The sequence below is a fragment of the Balaenoptera physalus genome, assembly GCF_965194825.1.
Source record: "Balaenoptera physalus genome assembly, chromosome: 2".
Lineage (NCBI taxonomy): Eukaryota > Metazoa > Chordata > Mammalia > Artiodactyla > Balaenopteridae > Balaenoptera > Balaenoptera physalus.
Genome location: NC_138883.1, coordinates 101,206,384 through 101,229,529, shown reverse-complemented (window position 1 = coordinate 101,229,529; position 23,146 = coordinate 101,206,384). Strand labels below are relative to the sequence as shown.

At 40.2% G+C, this 23,146-nt stretch overlaps 1 protein-coding gene and 1 long non-coding RNA gene across 5 annotated transcripts in view; one reads left to right on the top strand and one right to left on the bottom strand.

The window, feature by feature from the left end:
- Positions 1-16,725, top strand: part of NEDD4 (NEDD4 E3 ubiquitin protein ligase) — a 147,567-nt gene extending 130,842 nt beyond the window's left edge. For both annotated transcript variants that reach the window (XM_082444960.1, XM_082444959.1), the window contains 8 exons: positions 733-828; positions 1,190-1,263; positions 1,549-1,609; positions 4,417-4,476; positions 4,562-4,669; positions 5,324-5,420; positions 13,352-13,424; positions 14,118-16,725. In XM_082444960.1, coding sequence (XP_082301086.1) covers positions 733-828; positions 1,190-1,263; positions 1,549-1,609; positions 4,417-4,476; positions 4,562-4,669; positions 5,324-5,420; positions 13,352-13,424; positions 14,118-14,220 — 672 coding nt within the window. In that variant the 3' untranslated portion in view covers positions 14,221-16,725. The remainder of the gene's footprint in view (positions 1-732; positions 829-1,189; positions 1,264-1,548; positions 1,610-4,416; positions 4,477-4,561; positions 4,670-5,323; positions 5,421-13,351; positions 13,425-14,117) is intronic.
- Positions 1-22,924, bottom strand: part of LOC309654120 — a 35,438-nt gene extending 12,514 nt beyond the window's left edge. Inside the window, exons 1-2 of one of the 3 annotated variants that reach the window (XR_014259897.1) lie at positions 19,266-22,924; positions 16,052-16,106 (exon numbers count right to left, since the gene is read on the bottom strand). This is a non-coding gene — a long non-coding RNA (uncharacterized lncRNA). Of the gene's footprint in view, positions 1-16,051; positions 16,109-19,265 lie in introns of those variants that run through there. The other 2 variants (XR_014259898.1, XR_014259899.1) reach the window with 2 other exon arrangements.
- Positions 22,925-23,146: the final 222 nt, after the last annotated feature.

The window sequence follows — 23,146 nt, the reverse complement described above, 5'->3', positions numbered from 1 at the left end:
GAGATTGGGATTGACATGTATACACTGATATGTATAAAATGGATAACTAATAACAACCTGCTGTATAAAAATAAATAAATAAAATTTAAAAATTAAAAAAAGAAACAGAAATCCAAGGATTAAATCCTTGACTATAACTTTGTAACCTACACTGAATAGCATCACACAGTGTGTGAACACGTGGATTCCAAGACCTCGTCCGTATTACCAAGTCCCATTTTTGTGACACGTTATTCGTGTGAACAGTATAATTCTTCGTAAATCATAAAATTGCACAGTTATTGGCATTGGTTAACTGAAGTTTTGTATTTAATTTGAGATTTTTCTTCCACTTTGGCCAGGTATAAATAACAGCCTTCTCAGAGCTGCTTAAACGCTTCAAACACAGTCTCACCAGCCATGTGAAACAGGCGTTGAGTGCTCCTGAGTATCCATGGCAGTTAGGATTCATGTCAAAACTGACCCTTTAACTGGATAATAAAGTCTGTGCCTCCACTACTTCCAAACAGAGATAGACTTCGAAACTTTTAAGCAGGCACCACGCTATTGATATATGCACTTATACTTACTGGTCATTCAACTCTTTGTAATACTTGTGTGTGTGTGTAAAAGATGTCCAACTGACCTTTTCATCTTTTGTCCAATTATTCAGACCCTCAGCATACTTTCTCTGCAGATTCAGGTATCTTCTTTCTATATACAAATTTTAAATATGCAATCTTTCCCATTTAGGATAGTGAGTATTACAATTCACTAAGATGGATTCTTGAAAACGATCCAACAGAACTGGACCTCAGGTTTGTCATAGATGAAGAACTTTTTGGACAGGTTTGTAAATTTTGATTAATTAAAATGGTACATAAATTGTGGAACTTTAGAACTTAAGTTTAATAACTTAAGTGAAATGTTATAACTTAAGTTTAGATGTTAAATAATGCATATATTCAACATATTTCTGCACTCTATTTTTAAATTTATTTTCCAGTAATGAAAGCTGTCTCTCAGAAAGAATTTCTGCTTCTTTAACATTGGACTCATTCCATATTTATTTTAGTAAAACTAATATTTCAAGTTTTCTTAGCTTTTGAATGGATTTAATTTAAAACACCAGGTTTCTGGTATAACTATCATATGTATACTTAATTTTTTTCACTAAAATAACATATCAAGGTATCATGCTTAATTTTAGACTCATCAACATGAGTTGAAAAACGGCGGATCAGAAATAGTCGTCACCAATAAGAACAAAAAGGAATATATTTAGTAAGTATTTTGTTGTAAGTATTTTACTCTATTTAGTAAATTCTTTATTGGAAATAATTTTATACTTCTTTCTGGGAAGACTCTTTGTACCTTCTTTCTCTTACCCCAGAGTCAGAGCCTCAATGTTCTTTTTTTCTTTCTGTAACCATGTCATATTACTCACTCATGTTCAGTTTTTGCCTTGGGCTTAGCTAGTCTTTATTTTTTGTTTCTAACCAGAATACATGTACCTTAACAGTTTTTCTTGTTTCCTGTGAAAAAGATGAAATGTTTTGTTTCTTTTAGTCTTGTAATACAATGGCGATTTGTAAACCGAATCCAGAAGCAAATGGCTGCTTTTAAAGAGGTATTTATTTTGTTTCCTCTTCTATAATTTCAAAGTACAGTCCGTAAGTTTTAAATATTGGTCCTTATCATGTCAGAGAAAAAGTAGTATATGACTTTTTAAAACCATTTAAAATTAATTTTCATACTGACAAAATATTAAATGAATAGATGTTGAGTTAAAACGCAATCATTCAAGAAATCCATGTGGGCTTCCCTGGTGGTGCAGTGGTTGAGAATCCGCCTGCCAATGCAGGGGACACGGGTTCGAGCCCTGGTCTGGAAAGATCCCACATGCCGCGGAGCAACTAGGCCCGTGAGCCACAATTACTGAGCCTGCGCATCTGGAGCCTGTGCATCTGGAGCCTGTGCTCCGCAACAAGAGAGGCCGCGATGGTGAGAGGCCTGCGCACCGCGATGAAGAGTGGCCCCCGCTTGCCGCAACTAGAGAAAGCCCTCGCACAGAAACGAAGACCCAACACAGCCATAAATAAATAAATAAATAAATAAAATTTAAAAGGCGTTTAAAAAAAAAAAAAAAAAGAAATCCATGCAATAAACAGTCCTCCTTAACATGGATCCCCCTCACCTTTCCCAGTCCCACTCCCCTCACCTTAAGTAACCTTAGGTGAACAAAGGTACAAGAGTGCTAGAGGGATGGTGGAATATACTATTTGTTTCTTTTCCTAAATGGCGTCACATCATACATGTTGGTTTGTGACTCACTTTCTTCTCGTATCAAATACTTATTGGAGGTCTTTACATGTCAAGATATATAGTGACCTTTCTTTGTGTCTGCCTTTTATTCATACTCTAAATTCATAAGTTATTTAAACTTCCCAATTGATAGACATTTAGGCTGTTGTCAGGGCATTCATTTCCTAAGCTAACTAAAAGTCTTCTGTTAACTATTTATCACATACTTTTTCATTTATTCAACATTGAGCACTGACTGTATCTGGTGCTATGCGAGAGGCAAAAAGACATAGGTCCTGCTGTCAAGGAGCAGAGACTCTAAAGGGGGAAATGGACAGAGGGAAGCCTGCAGTACTAGGTGAGCAGAGAAGAGAGGTAGAAACCAGAGCAGAGAGAGGTGGAGGCAGGGGAGGGGAGGGCTCAAGGGATCGGCCAGCCACAGAGGAAGAGGAAATGCAATTCTAAGCAGAGGGGGCAGCACCTGTGAAGTGTGGCGGTAGACAGACTGGGCACACGTTAGAGAGAATACAAGCAATTGCTGTACTGGATAAGAGGATGCAAGAGGTGAAATTAAGCCTGGAGAGATGGGAAGAACCAGATGATGGGGGCCCTGTTTGTTTGGAGTTTTCTCTGAAGTCCAGTGAGGCAAGAAGGTGGCATTAAAGGCTATTAACAATAGAACACCAGGATTCAATGTATTGATACATTTTGGTCAGATCATTCTGGAAGTGGTATGTAGTGAGCTAGAGAGGGCAAGACGAGCCGCAGAGGCTAGTTGGGAAAGTGCTGCAGTAATCCCGGGGAGAAATGGTAAGGACAGTGGGAAGAAAGCTGTGTGTGCACGTGAGTGGCTCTCAGGAAAGGAGATCTATAGCTTAGGGTGATTTAAAGGATAGAGATCTGGGGATCCTCTGCATGTGTGTAGTGGAGGTGTGGACTAGACAAGATGGAAAATTCAAAAGAACAGTAAGAATGGTGAAAGTGGATGGCCACACGCGGGGATGTGGGAACACCAACATTTAAGGAACAGACAGGAGAAACGGAGACATCAAAGGAAATCAGCAAAGGCAGACAGAGACATAGGAGGAAAACCATAAACAACAGCAGAGTTTCAAGAACAAAGGTGTTGTCAACAATATCGTAGTGCAGAGAAGTCAAATAAGATAGGGAACTTAAAAGCATGTATTAGATGTAGCTGCAAAGCTGTCTTTGAGTTTCTCCAGGACACCTTCAGGGAAGCATTGATGAAGAGGTCAGATTGCAGTGGTTGAGGGATAGATGGGGGTGAGCAAGGGGATTTGGAAATGCGTAGTAACACTGTCCAGAACGTGGAGAGCAGAAAGAGGGGCTTGCTTTCTTGTTTTGTTTTTAAGGTAGATAAGGCTTGAACAAATTTAGATGCATCAAGAGTGAGCTAGTAGGGCTTCCCTGGTGGCGCAGTGGTTAAGAATCTGCCTGCCAATGCAGGAGACACGGGTTCGAGCCCTGGTCTGGGAAGATCCCACATGCCGCGGAGCAGCTGGGCCCGTGAGCCACAATTACTGAGCCTGCGCTTCTGGAGCCTGTGCTCCGCAACAAGAGAGGCCGCGATAGTGAGAGGCCCGTGCACCGCGATGAAGAGTGGCCCCCACTTGCCACAACTAGAGAAAGCCCTCGCACAGAAACGAAGACCCAACACAGCCATAAATAAATAAATTAAAAAAAAAAAAAAGAGTGAGCTAGTAAAGGTTCAGTGATGACATCCTTGAGGAAGCAGATGAAGCACAGAGAGGAAGTGGTCCCTCTCTCCACAGCAGTGGGGAGGAGGCCCTCGTGGATGTTGGTGCTGGTTGGTACATGGGGATGCAGAAGGTTGAGGGAATTCCATCCTGCAGAATTGCCTCTATTTTCTCTCTCAAGTAGAAATTATCTGCTGTAAAGAAGGGGTGACATGGAGGAGGAGGAGACTTAAAAATTGTGGGGAAGTTTTAAAATAGCCACTTTGAGGAATCAGTGAGAGAAAAGACATGTATACTTTCTTGCCAACACTGAAATGTCAGTTAAGAGCCCATGAATGTGTAGTGGAAGAAGACGAAGTATGGGATTGTCCATTGACCCCACTGACCAGGGTTTTAAATATATTCTTTCTACTAGGGATTTTTTGAACTGATACCACAGGATCTTATCAAAATTTTTGATGAAAATGAACTAGAGGTAAGAAATATTGTTCTTATCTTAAAACAGGACTTTTGTTCCAATTATTCTTCATGTCTACAGTTTGACATTTCTTATTACGTAGCTTCTGATGTGTGGCTTGGGAGATGTCGATGTGAATGACTGGAGAGAACACACAAAGTACAAAAATGGCTACAGTGTAAATCATCAAGTCATCCAGTGGTTTTGGAAGGTAATGGAAAGCTTCTATTTCCATAAATTACTTTTCAGTAGATTCAATCATATTTTACTATACTAGTGGATCACATAGAGATAAGACAAAAAATATATATAGCCCTGCCAAAATTATCTTTGATTTTGTACTGTATACGTTTACCTTCTGGATATGATTCCAACCTCCATACATATTTTTAGATAAGTAAAATGTGCAGAACGTAGTAAGTGGTAGTGACAGCTGAGATAGGCACTTGATTCCTTACTAAAGTTGGGACTCTTCAAGGGAACTTGTAATAACCTGCAGTGTATTCTCTGGGACTCCTGCATGGCTCCTTGGAATGTGATTTTCCATCTTATACAGAGATGTGTATGCTACTCAATAATACCAGTAAATAACAATTTTTTAAAAGCCATGAGTCACACCTGAGAGGAAATTTTGTCACTTTATTAGGCTATAATCCCACTCTAAAGAGTTACCATGTAGCCTTGGAAATGAAGTTTCAAGAACTTCATGAACCACCCATAAGCACAGCTTGAACTAAAAGAAACATGCAAATTTCATAAGTGATCATTAATGCTCTAACTAAATTCTGATAGCATATTTTTCAGGATAGTTTTGTTACCGGTTTTTTCCAGTGATGTTCCTAAGTGCTGCTTTTATCTTTTGCAGGCTGTTGTAATGATGGACTCAGAAAAAAGAATACGATTACTTCAGTTTGTCACTGGCACATCCCGTGTGCCTATGAATGGATTTGCTGAACTGTATGGTAAGGATTTCCGTAGATCATTAAAAGATGGAGCTTATGCCAGTTGTCTTCTTCATGGCTGACTAGTCTTCAGGCTTCTATCATTTCTACAAATATTTAGCTTAATTAAAAAAATTAAGATTTTAAAATGATTATAATTAGATACACTGAAGTAGGTCAAAATATATGTACACCTTCTAATCAGATAGCAAAGGAGAAAACTGGAAACATGAAATGACTCAAGTTACTGCCCATTCTTGAATTTTAAATTTGATTCCCACCCTGCATTCCATTACAGAAAAAGCATTGCCTGTAGTGTGATGGTTTAGGGCAGGCAGCGTGTAAAGTTCCACAGGGTGTTAATAAGCGTACAACAAAACACAGAGAGTATCATAGTAGAATACATTTGGGGGAAAGAACGGACCAAATGAAGTTAAATATTCTGTTTATTGGAATGACATTTACTTGCTTTTAAAGATACCAAGAAGAACAAATCTTTCAGAGAGAGTATAGCCAAGATTGGAGCCCTACTGTCCCCTCCTTGGTAAACCTGGTTTCCTTGTTAAGCTTCATTTATATCTGTTTGCAGAACCTGTCAAGCAGCTGCCACTTCTCCACCTAGAGTAACCATTCCCAGTAGGAAGGCTGAGACAAGAGCTTTGCTGCTCACCAATGTGCTCACTGGAAAGACAAATCCAATTAAGCAGGGCAAACACCCCTTCCATCTCTAGATCCACTGCCCTCTTTTATGCAGCCCAGGCCTACAGCCATCCACTGATATCATGAATTTTTTGGAATTTGGGGGAGATATCCCACACACAGGTCCAGAGTTATTAGTCTTAGAATATAAATTCAAATTCTTAAGGGTTTACAAAAGAAGTAGAAGTTGCTTCATAATGTTAATATTACAGTACAGTATTATCTAGCCAATAAAAAGTATGTTACATTTTTTTTAACATCTTTATTGGAGTATAATTCCTTTACAATGGTGTGTTAGTTTCTGCTGTATCACAAAGTGAATCAGCTATACGTATACCTATATCCCCATATCCCCTCCTTCTTGCATCTCCCTCCCACCCTCCCTATCCCACCCCTCTAGGTGGTCACAAAGCACCGAGCTGATCTCCCTGTGCTATGCGGCTGCTTCCCACTAGCTAGCTATTTTACATTTGGTGGTGTATATATGTCCATGCTACTCTCTCACTTCATCCCAGCTTACCCTACCCCCTCCCCAAGTCCTCAAGTCCATTCTCTACGTCTGCATCTTTATTCCTGTCCTGCCCCTAGGTTCTTCAGAACCTTTTTTTTTTTTTAGATTCCATATATATGTGTTAGCATACAGTATTTGTTTTTCTCTTTCTGACTTACTTCACTCTGTATGACAGACTCTAGGTCCATCCACCCCACTACAAATAAATCAATTTTGTTTCTTTTTATGGCTGAGTAATATTCCATTGTATATATGTGCCACATCTTCTTTATCCATTCATCCGATGATGGACACTTAGGTTGCTTCCATGTCATGGCTATTGTAAATAGTGCTGCAGTGAACATTGTGGTACATGACTCTTTTTAAATTATGGTTTTCTCAGGGCATATGCCCAGTAGTGGGATTGCTAGGTCATATGGTAATTCTATTTTTAATTTTTTAAGGAACTTCCATACGGTTCTTCAAAGTGGCTGTATCAATTTACATTCCCACCAACAGTGCAATGGGGTTCCCTTTTCTCCACACCTTCTCCAGCATTTATTGTTTGTAGATTTTTTGATGATAGCCATTCTGACTGGTGTGAGGTGATACCTCATTGTAGTTTTGATTTGCATTTCTCTAATAATTAGTGATGTTGAGCGTCCTCTCATATGTTTGTTGGCAATCTGTATATCTTCTCTGGAGAAATGTCTATTTAGGTCTTCTGCCCATTTTTGGATTGGGTTGTTTGTTTTTTTGATATTGAGCTGCATGAGCTGCTTGTATATTTTGGAGATTAATCCTTTGTCAGTTGCTTCGTTTGCAAATATTTTCTCCCATTCTGAGGGTTGTCTTTTCATCTTGTTTATGGTTTCCTTTGCTGTGCAAAAGCTTTTAAGTTTCATTAGGTCCCATTTGTTTATTTTTGTTTTTATTTCCCTTTCCCTAGGAGGTGGGTCACAAAGGATCTTGCTGTGATTTATGTCATAGAGTGTTCTACCTATGTTCTCCTCTAAGAGTTTTATAGTGTCTGGCCTTAAATTTAGGTCTTTAATCCATTTTGAGTTTATTGTTTTGTATGATGTTACAGAGTGTTCTAATTTCATTCTTTTACATGTAGCTGTCCAGTTTTCCCAGCACCACTTATTGAAGAGGCTGTCTTTTCTCCATTGTATACTCTTGCCTCCTTTATGAAAGATAAGGTGACCATATGTGTGTGGGTTTATCTTTGGGCTTTCTATCCTGTTCCATTGAGCTATATTTCTGTTTTTGTGTCAGTATCATACTGTCTTGATTACTGTAGCTTTGTAGTATAGTCTGAAGTCAGGGAGACTAATTCTTCCAGCTCCGTTTTTCTTTCTCAGGATTGCTTTGGCTATTCAGGGTCTTTTGTGTTTCCATACAGATTGTGACATTTTTTGTTCTAGTTCTGTGAAAAATGCCATTGGTAGCTTGATAGGGATTGCACTGAATCTGTACATTGCTTTGGATAGTAGAGTCATTTTCACAATGTTGACTCTTCCCATCCAAGAACATGGTATATCTCACCATCTGTTTTTATCATCTTTAATTTCTTTCATCAGTGTCTTATAGTTTTCTGCATACAGGTCTTTTGTCTCCTTAGATAGGTTTATTCCTAGGTATTTTATTCTTTTTGTTGCAATGGTAAATGGGAGTGTTTCCTTGATTTCTCTTTCAGATTTTTCATCATTAGTGTATAGGAATGCAAGAGATGTCTGTGCATTAATTTTATATCCTGCTACTTTACCAAATTCATTGTTAGCTCTAGTAGTTTTCTGGTAGCATCTTTAGTATTCTCTATGTATAGTATCATGTCATCTGCAAACAGTGACAGTTTCACTTCTTCTTTTTCAATTTGTATTCCTTTTATTTCTTTTTCTCCTCTGATTGCCATGGCTAGGACTTCCAAAACTATGTTGAATAATAGTGGCAAGAGTGGACATTCTTGTCTTGTTCCTGATCTTAGAGGAAATGGTCTCAGTTTTTCACCATTGAGAATGATGTTTGCTGTAGGTTTGTCATATATGGCCTTTATTATGTTGAGGTAGGTTCCCTCTATGCCCACTTTCTGGAGAGTTTTTATCATAAATGGGTGTTGAATTTTGTCGAAAGCTTTCTCTGCATCTATTGAGATGATCATATGGTTTTTATCCTTCAATTTGTTATTATGGTGTATCACACTGATTGATTTGCATATATTGAAAAGTCCTTGCATCCCTGGGATAAACCCCACTTGATCATGGTGTATGATCCTTTTAATGAGTTGTTGGATTCTGTTTGCTAGTATTTTGTTGAGGATTTTTGCATCTGTATTCATCAGTGATACTGGTCTGTAATTTTCTTTTTTTGAGTATCTTTGTCTGGTTTTGGTGTCAGAGAGATGGTGGCCTCATAGAATGAGTTTGGGAGTGTTCCTTCCTCTGCAATTTTTTGGAAGCGTTTGAGAAGGATGGATGTTAGCTCTTCTCTAAATGTTTGATAGAATTCACCTGTGAAGCCATCTGGTCCTGGCCTTTTGTTTGTTGGAAGATTTTTTAAATTTATTTATTTATTTATTTTAGCTGTGTTGGGTCTTCATTTCTGTGCAAGGGCTTTCTCTAGTTTCGGCAAGCGGGGGTCACTCTTCATTGCGGTGCGCGGGCCTCTCACTATCGCGGCCTCTCCTGTTGCGGAGCACAGGCTCCAGACGCGCAGGCTCAACAGTTGTGGCTCACGGGCCCAGTTGCTCCCCGGCATGTGGGATCTTCCCAGACCAGGGCTCGAACCCGTGTCCCCTGCATTGGCAGGCAGACTCTCAACCACTGTGCCACCAGGGAAGCCCTGTTGGAAGATTTTTAATCACAGTTTCAATTTCAGTGCTTGTGATTGGTCTGTTTCTATTTTCTATTTCTTCCTGGTTCAGTCTCAGAAGGTTGTGCTTTTCTAAAAATTTGTCCATTTCTTCCAGGTTGTCCATTTTATTGGCATATACTTGCTTGTAGTAATCTCTCATGATCCTTTGTATTTCTGCAGTGTCAGTTGTTACTTCTCCTCTTTCATTTTTAATTCTGTGTCTGGCTAGTGGTTTATCAATTTTGTTTATCTTCTCAAAGAACCAGCTTTTAGTTTTATTGATCTTTGCTATTGTTTCCTTCATTTCTTTTTCATTTATTTCTGATCTGGTCTTTATGATTTCTTTCCTTCTGCTAACTTTGTGAGGTTTTTTGTTCTTCTTTCTCTAATTGCTTTAGGTGTAAGTTTAGGTTGTTTATTTGAGATTTTTCTTGTTTCTTGAGGTAGGATTGTATTGCTATAAACTTCTCTCTTAGAACTGCTTTTGCTGCATCCCATAGGTTTTGGGTCGTCGTGTTTTCATTGTCATTTGTTTATAGATATTTTTTGATTTCCTCTTTGATTTCTTCAGTGATCTCTTGGTTATTTAGTAGAGTATTGATTAGTCTCCATGTATTTGTATTTTTTACCGTTTTTTTCCTGTAATTGATATCTAGTCCTATAGTGTTGTGGTCGGAAAAGATACTTGATATGATTTCAATTTTCTTAAATTTACCAAGGCTTGATTTGTGACCCAAGATATGATCTATCCTGAAGTATGTTCCATTAGTACTTGAGAAGAAAGTGTATTCTGTTGTTTTGGGGTGGAATGTCCTATAAATATCAATTAAGTCCATCTTGTTTAATGTGTCATTTAAAGTTTGTGTTTCCTTATTTATTTTCATTTTGGATCATCTGTCCATTGGTGAAAGTGGGGTGTTAAAGTTCCCTAATATTACTGCGTTACTGTCAATTTCCCCTTTTATGGTTGTTAGCATTTGCCCTATGTATTGAGGTGCTCCTATGTTGGGTGCATAAATATTTACAATTGTTGTATCATCTTCTTGGGTTGATCCCTTGATCATTATGTATTGTCCTTCTTTGTCTCTTGTAATAGTCTTTATTTTAAAGTCTATTCTATCTGATATGAGAATTGCTACTCCAGCTTTCTTTTGATTTCCATTTGCATGAAATATCTTTTTCCATCCCCTCACTGTCAGTCTGTATGTGTCCCTAGGTCTGAAGTGGGTCTCTTGTAAGCAGCATCTATACGGGTCTTGTTTTTGTATCCATTCAGCCAGTCTTTGTCTTTTGGTTGGAGCATTTAATTCATTTACATTTAAGGTAATTATTGATATGTATGTTCCTGTTACCATTTTCTTAATTGTTTTGGGTTTGTTATTGTAGGTCTTTTCCTTCTCTTGTGTTTCCTGCCTAGAGAAGTTCCTTTAGCATTTGTTGTAGAGCTGGTTTGGTAGTGCTGAATTCTCTTAGCTTTTGCTTGTCTGTAAAGGTTTTAATTTCTCCTTCGAATCTGAATGAGATCCTTGCTGGGTAGAGTAATCTTGGTTGTAGGCTTTTCCCTTTCATCACTTTAAATATGTCCTGCCACACCCTTCTGGCTTGCAGAGTGTCTGCTGAAGGATCAGCTGTTAACCTTATGGGGATTCCCCTGTATGTTATTTGTTGCTTTTCCCTTGCTGGTTTTAATATTTTTTCTTTGTGTTTAATTTTTAATAGTTTGATTAATATGTGTCTTGGTGTGTTTCTCCTTGGATTTATCCTGTATGGGACTCTCTGCACTTCCTGAACTTGACTGAGTATTTCCTTTCCCATATTAGCGAAGTTTTCAACTATAATCTCTTCAAATACTTTCTCAGTCCCTTTCTTTTTCTCTTCTTCTTCTGTGACCCCTATATTTCGAATGTTGGTGCGTTTAATGTTGTCCCAGAGGTCTCTGAGACTGTCCTCAATTCTTTTCATTCTTTTTTCTTTATTCTGCTCTGCGGTAGTTATTTCCACTATTTTATCTTCCAGGTCACTTATCCTTTCTTCTACCTCAGTTATTCTGCTATTGATTCCTTCTAGAGAATTTTTAATTTCATTTATTGTGTTGTTCATCATTGTTTGTTTGCTCTTTAGTTCTTCTAGGTCCTTGTTAAACGTTTCTTGTATTTTCTCCATTCTATTCCCAAGATTTTGGATCATCTTTACTTTTATTACTCTGAATTCTTTTTCGGGTAGATGCCTATTTCCTCCTCATTTGTTTGGTCTGGTGGGTTTTTACCTTGCTCCTTCATCTGCTGTGTATTTCTCTGTCTTCTCATTTTGCTTAACTTACTGTGTTTGGGGTTCACAGGCTGCAGGTTCATAGTTCCCATTGTTTTTGGTGTCTGACCCCAGTGGGTAAGGTTGGTTCAGTGGGTTGTGTAGGCTTCCTGGTGGAGGGGACTGGTGCCTGTGTTCTGGTGGATGAGGCTGGATCTTCTCTTTCTGGTGGGCAGGACCACATCTGGTGGTGTGTTTTGGGGTGTCTGTGAACTTATTATGATTTTAGGCAGCCTCTCTGGTAATGGGTGGGGTTGTGTTCCTGTCTTGCTAGTTGTTTGGCTTGGGGTGTCCAGCACTGGAGCTTGCTGGTTGTGGAGGGGAGCTGGGTCTTAGCGTTGAGATAGAGATCTCTGGGAGAGCTCTCACCTATTGATATTACGAGGGGCCGGGAGGTCTCTTGTGGACCAATGTCCTGAACTCGGCTCTCCCACCTCAGAGGCTCAGGCCTGACACCTGGCCAGAGCACCAAGATCCTGGGTCATCCTGGAGAAGATGGACTGAAGCCAGGAGAAAGCTAGATGATGGGAGACCTGTCAGAAGGCTTGTTTGGTGAAATCAGGCAAAGGATGGTGACATTCTGTACCCAGGCTCTACTCGCGAAGGGGAAAGGGGTGCCTCGGGAAGCCAAGTGCGAACTTCCACGCAAAAGTATGTTACATTGATATTGGTTGACTTACAGGAAGTTTTCCAGATGGATTGTTTAGGTGAGAGAATCAAGAGGAAGGGAAATATGATTCCATGCTATGGAAAACACAGTGACAAAAGTACTGAAATTTTAACTGTATGGATAATTGTGATGGGTGATGTGTGAAAAGCAATGCTTTTTGAGAAAAGAGTAATATGGAAAATTTAGGTATTTTTAGTGCTGCTTCTGACAATTATCCTCACACACACATTTTTGGATATGAGTCTAAGACATGGAGAGAAGTATGGAAGGTGTCTCATCGTGTTGACAGCATTGATGACCTGGGAGGTTGAAGGATGTTGAGAATTGGAGGAGGAAGAACTAAGCAAAAACTCCAAAGGAAAAAAAAAGTTTCTAAGAATGTGTATAATAAGAGGAAAATGTAGCATGTATAACATGATCCCATGCACATAAAATCCTATATAGATGCACATGCACAAAAAGATTCATGATAGGATGTTTACTCAGATTTAATGGTGGAATTTCAGGTGATTTTTACATCTTTCATTATATAATCTCACTCCAAAAAAAAATAAAGCAATAGAGAAAAAATAATCAGAAAAAGCTGTTTTCAGTGGGACTCAAAAACGCACATTTTCTGTGTACCTACGACAGAGGCGGTATATAGAAATGCAGGGCTAGGAAACAGCAAAAGCCCCGTCAGACACACAACCCCCACCCCCTGCCCCAGGGCAGAGTGATACTGTGGTCCCAAATGCACTGATAGAGGAGGAGTCCTCGTTTCATGGCTGGACAGTAAAGTCATCAGGCCCAGGACAACATTATTTCTTTTGAGTTTAAAGAAACTAGATGTTCTCTGTGTGTTTAAGTTCTGCATTAGCAAAAGTGAGTTGTGAAATGCCCAGAAATTCCTGTAAGACTAATTGAAACCAAAGCAACTCTTCTTCCTTGTAGGCTCAAACGGACCACAGTCATTTACAGTTGAGCAGTGGGGCACCCCTGAGAAGCTGCCAAGAGCTCATACATGGTAAGCAGTTTCTCTGACCCTAGAGAACAAGTCCTCAGAGACAGAAGGTCCTCTAACAGTCTGGGTACGGAAGGTCTAGTTCCCTCTGTGCTGTGTTGGTGGCAGATATGGAGGGGGAGGGGGGAGAGGAGAGGAGGAGGAGGACCGGGAGACAGCGACACCAACCCAGGAACAGCTGTTTCTTTACTGGGCAGGCCTGAAGACCAGGTAGCTGAACATTGGAGAGACCCATCTAAACTTTTGACCAGGGGACTTCCCTGGCGGTCCAGTGGTTAAGATTCGGTGCTTCCACTGCAGGGGGCATGGGTTCAATCCCTGGTCAGGGAACTAAGATCCCAGATGCCACACGGTACAGCCAAAAAAAAAAAAAAAAAAAGGTAAACTGTTGACCATATCTTGCTTCCATCACGTGAATGATGAGCCATCCCAAGAAGGACTAGAACACTCCGTTTTGAAGGTTCAAATGACAGGAGCCCAGACATTTGGAGATCAGGGTGGAGGTGAGAGGTCACCACCAAGAATTCATGGGGAGAGTCCACACCTAGAGTCCCATCCTAAACATTCCTTCTCCCTGAGGAGAAAAGGTCTTTTCGTGTGGTTGAAACATAGCATGCATAGCTGCACCATGAATAGTTTGCCCTGGGAACTCGCTTTGTAGTGTCTTCAATAACCAGCCCCTCTCTGTTCTTTCAGCTTTAATCGCTTGGACTTGCCACCGTATGAGTCATTTGAAGAATTATGGGATAAACTTCAGATGGCCATTGAGAACACTCAGGGTTTTGATGGCGTTGATTAGATTACAAGTAACAGTCTCTGGTGTTTTACTCTCGCTTTTTTATAAGCAAAATCTTGACTTAAAATTTTCCAGGGAACTACTAACCCTTGGCCATTGATGCTTCCCAGATATTGGAGAAAATCACGTCAAAGAATTAGAAGAAGTAGTATGACAACTTTTCCATTATTTCATTCACTTATATAAGGTGTTGCTTTTACGCAGTTGTTTTGTTCTACCTTGAGTTCACCCTCTAGGATATAAGTCCTGTGTGCCTGAAATCGTGAGTTTTGTCCTTGACATTTACCTCTTTTACAGTATTTGCCAGGCAGTTTCTTAAACTACTGAAATTATAACTGTGAAATATTTGTGATAAGTGTCATGTGTGAAAAGTTTGATGCTTTTTGAGAAGGAAACTGAAATTGGGGAAGAAAACTTTAATATTGAGTACACTACAATATACTCAGTGCTGCCTGCAGCTAGTTATTATTTTGTAGACCTGCCTATTGCACGTTACTGCCCAGATTTTTGGAAAAATCTTAGAAAGTATGTTACCTATATTTTTAGTCAACTGATTCACTTGCAAAAAGCTGTTTACTTCTTCGTTTTAAAAAGCATTTGGCTTTTGTTAATATGCGGTTTTACTAAGCAAGGTGGTTCATGAGACGTGAAGCAAATTCAAATTTGCGAAGGGTTAAAGGTATTAACGCCTCCCTCTTGCCTGTACATCCTCATGGTTCATTGGTAGAATCATCACTCTTTACTGTGTTAGTTTAGTTAAAAGAATTCCTTCTTCAAACTAAAGCTTGACAAAGCAGTATTCCTAAATAAGCCTTGAAGAACTAAGTTAAATGTATAACACTTGCCTTTACTAGTCATTCTTTACTCTTGCACAATTATGTAGTGAATATATGTTTACAGGGTTTATTATGTTTACAGATTAAGCTAATCTCTGCAGTTGCATTTTTATATTTTTAGTATTTCACCTGAGTCAAAAAAACCAAATAATTTGTTAAAAATAACCAAAGAATAGTTATAATGCATAATTTGTATTAAATTACCCTATTTCTTATGCTTTTTTAAAAACCTGTTTACTATTAAAATGTTTTGCTATAAATCCAGAACTCTTTAGGCAAAATGCTACAGATAGACTCCGACTTTAGCCAAACTGAAGTACATAAAAATCCTGTGCATGCATTCAGTGAAGGTTTACTGAATGCCTGCGAGGTGCATAGCTCTGTCTAGGCCCTGGGGTAAAGGTTGTCAGCTTCAAAGAAATCTAGCTGAGTCCCCATCCTCAAGGAACTTAGAGATGTGTAAAGGAATTTTCAAACAATCAAAAGCCGGGGTGAGCAGAATAAGGCAAAAGGGAAAGTGTTCCAGTGCACCTGCAAACATAAGTGTGCCAAGACTGTATTTATATATTTTATACCTACATTTGAATGATTATATAGAAAATGCTCTTGCAAAAAGATAAAGCTATTTCTCAACATGGTATCTTCGTGATTTAGGGGTAATTGTAAATATATGTTATTAATCTTCTTAAATACACACACACATATATATATATATATATATATATATATATATATATATATATATGCATATTCTGAGAGTTGTAAGAAGTGCATCTGGCTCTTGGTTAAAGTTTGTTGGGGTCTAACACAATGGGTACCATTCAGCACCTGGTAGGGATCTCCCATGTGACAGAGGCAAAACCACTTTCCAAACAGCACATCAGCAACTCAGCTTAGGGAGAGTAATTCACAGATCTGTGTACCCTGTGTCTTATCTTCACCTTGCTAACTAGCATTCAGGGGAGACCACCAGGTGTAGCCCTAATTTTATCACTTACCAAATGTTTAAACTGAAGCAGCATACTTCACCTCTCTGGGCTCCTGGTTCTTCACCTGTCAAAGGAAAATAATCATGCGCACTCTCATTGTCATGTAAGATTATCATAAATTCCAGAAAGATGCTTTGTAAAGTATCATACGATCAGAAGGTGCCTTGTGCTGACCATCAGATTTTGTCAAATCAGGTGTGAACACGAACTACACTCCCAAAGAAAAATCTCTTCATTTAAAAATAAAATGACTGCTGACAGACAAGGAAGTAGGAACATCTCTGATATTGAATATATACAGATATACATATGCATGTTTATCTGTACATGGATCTTACCATCAGAATTCATTTTTTCCACATGAGCAAAGTAATATTAATATGGGCCAATGCATTTTGGAATGTTCTCATTATGTAGAACTGAATGTGAAAACTATTTTTGTTAAAACAAGATTTTACCACATGACTGTTTAAATATCGCTTCTGTGAAATACAGCAGATATCAGAGCCTGAGAAAATATAAAGCTTGCTTTTCGTCCGACTCATTCACTTGGATGATTCTGTGACTCAGATAAAACAGGGTGTTAAAGAGACCAGACACTCCCACCAGCCCCCAGCCACAGACCATCATCTCCCAGGTGTGCACTGATGGTCCAAAAGGAACCTGTATCAAGCAACACAGCCCCTCATCCCAGATAGCAAAGTTTCTCAAATGCATTCTACGGCTGGAAGTAAATAGGGTCATTTATGTAAAGCAAGGACGTCAGGTTTTTTTTAGAATTATAAGCACATAGTTTTAGCCTATTATTTTCTCTGTAATCAAACAAATTTTAACAGACATAAAATTGTGCTACAAATGCATTTCATCCTAATTTAAATGGTTATTTGTTTTCATTTTTTATTTATAATGCTGAAATTATTCCAGAGAATTATCAAGTTAAACAATTCGTTTGGATTATAAGCCACTTGACATTGTTTTTTAAAATCTTCTCATATGGGAAAAAGATATCAAGATTAATGTATCAAAATTTATTGCATACTTTAAAATATAAAACTATTTTTTAAAATCTTGATGCCACAAATAAAGTTCTATTCTAGTAAAAACATAAACTGTGATTCATTTTCAAATAGAAATGTTTCCAAGCCATTATCCTTAGCCAATAGCTCCTGATCTAGTTCTCTGCAGCAACACGTGGAATTCTCAAGACAACCTTGAATTTATAGCAGGTTACCTAGCATGATTATAAACTCTTAACCACAGAGAATCTCCATTTTACAAACAGGTCCTGTTCCCAAAATCTGGTTGTTAGTAAATTATCCAGAAGACAATATAATAATAAAGTTACAAATGGACTGGATTTCAGACTTGCTGTTGTTCATTCCAGAGGCCAGCCATGGAACCTATTTATAACATTGTTTCTATGTGAAAAGGAATTCCCAGGTGTTACTTCAGAAGTAAGTATCTTTTCATCCTTCCTCTGAACTCCTGGAAGTTTCCCAGTTAGAAGGGAATCCAACACCCTCACCCCCAGTCAGCCCTAGGAAGGTGCTGTTCCAGCCCTGTTTCTGCCAAAATCCAGACTGTAGTTGTAATCTGTGGGGTCCAGACGCCTGCCTTCCCCGCTTCCACCCTTCCAGTGCTCACCAGCTCGGGCAGTAGCTAACTGGCACCGTGCCTCCCCATACAGGAAGTCCTTGCTTTGCTGTCCAGCAGGGCAGGCACATTCCTTTTTATAAAGGATATTATACTAAGTGTTAGAATCGCAGGACCTCACTCTGAATAGTGGGCTTCAGTAGATTTGTGTGTATTTTTCTCGAGCATTAAATAATATCGGTAAATTAGCGGCCTGTTTCGGTTCTGCCAGTCTCTTCTTCTGCAATCCATCCTATGCAGTCCCTCCATCCCACACCAGTGTTTCCTTTCTCATATACAAATCTGATCAGGTTACTCTGCCAAAAATGCTCTGAAAGCTCCCCAGAGCCAGAAGGAAGAAGCCCAAACCCGTTGGCATGAAATGCAGTCTGTCCCCAGCTTAATGCATGAGTTCCACCTTCCATCATACCCCACTCAGGCACCCTGCCCTCCACCCAAACCAGGCCTCCCTCCAGTCCCTAATCACTGAAAACTTCTCTGCACCTGCTTATGTCCACTTGCAAAATCACTCCTCCTCTTGGAGCAGTGGAAGGGTGCTGTGGCCTAGCATTTGGTACCTAGTAGCATGAATGGGATCGTATTGCTATGCTTTGTTTACATAATTCTCGCCTACAAACTTTGGGCAGCTTGAAAACAGGGACTTCTTTGTATACATTTTTAATATGTTCATTTTCCAACACATAAATACAATATGAGTATTGTTTGTGTATAGACCCAGTGCACATGTATCGAGCACCTACAGCGTCCCTGGCCCTGTGCAGTAATATGCAGGAAGCCCTGTGTTTAGGGGGATGATGGGAACTGTGAAAATACACATGCAGAGAAGGAGCTTGACTGAGATCCTGCAGAGCACCAGGGTCTGCAGTGAACACTTTACGTGGGTCCCATTTAATCTTCATAAAAACTCAGTGAGGCAGGTTTTATAGGCTCAAAAAGGACAAGTAATTCACCTGAGGCCACACAGCATATAAACTCAGTGGATTATGAACCACAAAAAAAAAAAAAAAAAGCTATAGAATCCAATCAGCAAATTACCAAGGTGTATTCATTTTCTATTGCTGCATAACAAATGACCACAAAGCTAGCAGCTCAAATCAACACCCATTCATCATCTCACAGTTCAGTCAGTCAGTAACTCCACATGGAATCTAAAATATGACACAAATGGACTTATCTACGAAACAGAAACAGACTCACAGACATAGAGAACAGACTTGTGGTTGCCAAGGGGTAGGTGGGGGAGGGATGGATTGGGAATTTGGGATTAGCAGATGCAAACTATTATATATAGAATGGATAAACAACAAGGTCCTACTGTATAGCACAGGGAACTATATTCAATATCCTATGATGAATCATAATGGAAAACAATGTGAAAAAGAGTGTATGTATATGTATAACTGAATCACTTTGCTGTTTAGCAGTAATTAACAGAACATTGTAAATCAACTCTACTTGAATAAAATTAATTTAAAAATTAAAAAAAAAAGAAATCCACATGGGCTCAGCTGGCTTCTCTACTTAGGGCCTCACAGGCCAAAACCAAGGTGTCAACCAACCAAACTCTTACCTGCTTCAGTGATTCTTCAGTTGTTGACAGAATCCAGTTCCTTGTGGCTAGAGTTCTGAGGTCCCCATTTTCTTGCTGGCTGTCATCTGGGGACCACTCTAAGCTTCTACACGCCACATACATTTCTCATCACTTGGCCGCTCCATCTTCAGGCCAGCAATGGTGTGTGGAATCCTTTTCATGCTTAGAACCTTCCTGATGCCTCCTTTTGCCATCCTCTTCTGCCACCAGGTGGAGAAAATTCTCACTTTCCAAGGCTCACTTGATCAGTCCCACCTCTGTCATCTCCCCTTTTGAAGTCGACTGTGCTGTAGGCATAACACAGTCATGGGAGTGAGATCTTATCACATTCATGGATTGCAGGTATTGGGACCTTGAGCTTTTGGGCCATTTGTAGAAATTCCACTTCCCACACAACCTAAAAGTAAAGGGTGGCAAAGGGTTATGGAGATGCGGCTTGAAAAAACACTTAAATGTATCTAATTTTATATTTCGTGGTTCAGGGTTCCATTCTTTGCCAATGAAAAGCCTGATAAATGAATGGTACTATCAGCCGGTGGATTCATCTTCAGCAGCTGTGAATTCATGAATCACTACTCAGGTTTGTGGTTTTCTCAGTGGCATCAAGGTTGAATTGGCCTGAAATTAGATTCAACTCATCCTTAGAAGCTCCCTTATTATAGAAACAGAACTAGATCATCGCTGCTCTTTTTATTTGTTTGAAAGATTGGTATTCCTTCCAATGAAGTTATGTTCAGGATAATGACGTGGGTGCAAATCAAAACAGAGCCGAAAGCAAAGAAAGCCATTCACAGCCCGGAGTTGCTGATCATTTGCTGGCTCTCAGTCTCCAGAGAGAAGGGGAGGGGCGGGGAGGGCCTCTGGAGGCCCTGAGCGAGCACGCAGCTCTGGAGCAGGGTGTTCTCCTTGGGAAGGTAACCAGGGATTAAAGCCATAACTGTAGGCTGTTGAGGATGCTCAATTCATTGTTCAGATCCTGATTTAAGTTCTCTTATGAAAAATAATTACTATCAAGGCAAACCCCATACCTTCCTAAGAGTTGTTTTTCTTTAACACATATATTTTATACATGAGAAACTCAAGCATATTCTCTCCAATCAGTAAGAGGTAATGAACACAGTGAGCTAAGGATAATCTGTTTAAACAAACAGGATTTTCATGGTTGCTAGACTTGAAAACACTATCCAGATCAATGACATGGTTAATATTCAGTCACTGTGCATTAGCCCAAGGATAAACTTCCAGACTTGAAGACAATGAAATAGCTCCAATGGGATGACCAAATTCTCAGTGATGAAGGGGGAGTAGCCAACTAGCTTTGCTTTTTCAGTATTGCTATGTGTTGTAATGTTGTAATGCTTGTGGATAAATGTTGATGTTGTGTGGTTTTAAGCTACAAGGAATTCAGTAATGTTTTATCCTTGTCTACATCTTCAAAAGAAGTGTGAGAAGGGAAAAAAAGAAAGCTCTGTTAACTCAGTTACTACCAGAACTCTGAATATCTGTGGTTGCCCCTATGAGTCAGTTTACATACTTTCCCCCATTGCCATCTGGGGACAATGCGGATAGGAATTTGGGGTTTATCATCAAAACATCTAATTACTCATTTAAGCATTGCCAGGGGTGGGGAAGAAGGAACACATAGCACATACTGCAAGCCTTTGGAAGGTATATTAAGACATTTAAGACTGAGCCAAGGTCTAGTCCAGCATTGTCCAACAGAAATATAATGCAGGTGACATGTAATTTTAAATTTTCTAGTAGCACATTTTAAAGAGTAAAAAGAGATAAATGAATTTAGTAGTAATAATGTTGTATTTAATGAAGTATATCTAAAATTTAACATTTCAACATGTAATTAATGTAAAATTATTAATGATGTTTTTCATTATCTGATGCTAAGTCTTCAATATGCAGTGTGTATTTTATGCTTCCAGCACATCTCAGTTCAGAGCGGCCACATTTCAAATAGCCACAGGGGGCTGGCACTACATATTGGACAGCACTGGAATCAATGGGCCTGGGTCATGCTTAGACACCACAAAAGGGAATGAAGAAGCAGCTATGAGTGGCTAACCTGGGAAGGTGCAAAATTAGCTTGCTTCCTCCAGGCAACTCCAGAGTCTTGGAAGAAATTTCTCCAAGAGAGCCCAATGTCAAAAACTAAGCAACATTGCAGAGAGCCGGTCTGTGGTGATTCCAAATTTTACTTTTAGGAGCTTAAGGTTGGCAGTCTGGTTGCAAGGGGAGCTATCTTTGCACTGTGAACACACTGTCTCCACACGGATTCTGTTTGCTAGGGATGGCTTGGGAGAGGTCTAATGCAGATTATGGGGAGATAAGCCAAATCCCCAAATCACACCTGCAACCCTCCTCCTTAGAGCTGAGGTTGCCCCAGCCAGTGATGCTGAAGGTGTCCCACGTTGAACGTCATATAATGCGGGCAGAAGCAAACATGTGGGAATCGCTGGCAACCAGCATCCAGTGTGAAGCACCGGATCTAGGACCTTGGAAGATCATCACAGAACAGGGCGAGGGGGATGGGGAAAGGGGCGATTTATCAGAAACTGCCAGAAACAGGAGGGTGGCGATAAGACTGGACAACTGGGAGGGTAAGGCCACCGCAGAGGAAGGAACTCCACGGGGTCGCAGGGGGTCACCTGGGGGAGAGCCTCTTCGACGTTGGGAGGAAGGCAGAGACTGTGGGAGACACAGCTGTTTGTTTTTTCTGCTGCAAGGAGGATAACAAAATGCGATCAGGAGAGCTAATAGACTACAGATGCAGAACTTCTGGCTGAGCGCTCAGACCTGCGAAAGGCTTTGAACTGGAACCAGCCCTCTCATTTTCAGCAGTGCGTGTGGCCCATGAAAAAGAAAGAGTGAAGTAAAACAAGAGACCCACCAGAGATAATTATGAGTTACTCCCAGCGGGTGAAATAACAGAGATTATATTGGGCTGGGGGAAAAGTAGGGGTTTGATCATGAAAGGACTTATGTTCGATGCTGAGGAATCTCATCAACAATGGGGAAGCTATTCAAGAGTTACATGCCAAAAAGTGTATGCTTTGGTATGAACTTTAGAAAGCTCGCTCTGCCTATTTAAGGGTAGCAGGTCTGGGGGCAGGTGCTAATGTGGAGAGTGTTCCAAGGACGAAGGTGAGAAATGGTAGCGCGTCAGAAGCCAGGGTTGAGATGTCATATGGAGAGAGGTGCAGCTGTTGGGCAGGGGGGAGCAAGAGGGGCGAAGACAGGAGTCTGGGCTGACACCTACCCCGACACCCAGATGGGGGCACCTGGATGGGTGCTGGTGTTGACACCGCCGCCGCCGAAACAGAAAGGACTGTGGACTTTCCACGGGGTGACATCAGAGGGGAGGCTTCTGATAGGCAGCTGTGGATCTAAAGGTGGGTGAAGATTTGGAGGTTGTCAGCAAATAGTTGTGAGCCCATGAGGGGATTGTATTACATGGGCCGCCAACTAAGAAAGCTGATCCAAATTATCAAACATCACTTCTGATAAGTTAATTTTATTATACTTTGTATTTAATAGAACAAGTGGCGATTGGGGGACGTTTATAAACAATACAATTGGTAGTGTATTTCCAGCCAAAACCAATGCTTTTAGGTTTTTCTTTGCTCTTTATTAGGTATTCCAGGACCTGTAATTAATGCCAACAGTTTTCTCCACTTGGTGCTGACCTTCCCCACCTCCGCGCACATGCGGGCACCTGAGCCTGATGCCGGTTGATGACCTGGGCTCCCAATTGTCCCCCGAGCCAGGCCCCATTTCACTTCGCCCGCTTCCACCCGAGGCCCCGCCCAGTCCTCTTCCCTGGAGCCCCGGCACCTGCGGGTATCATC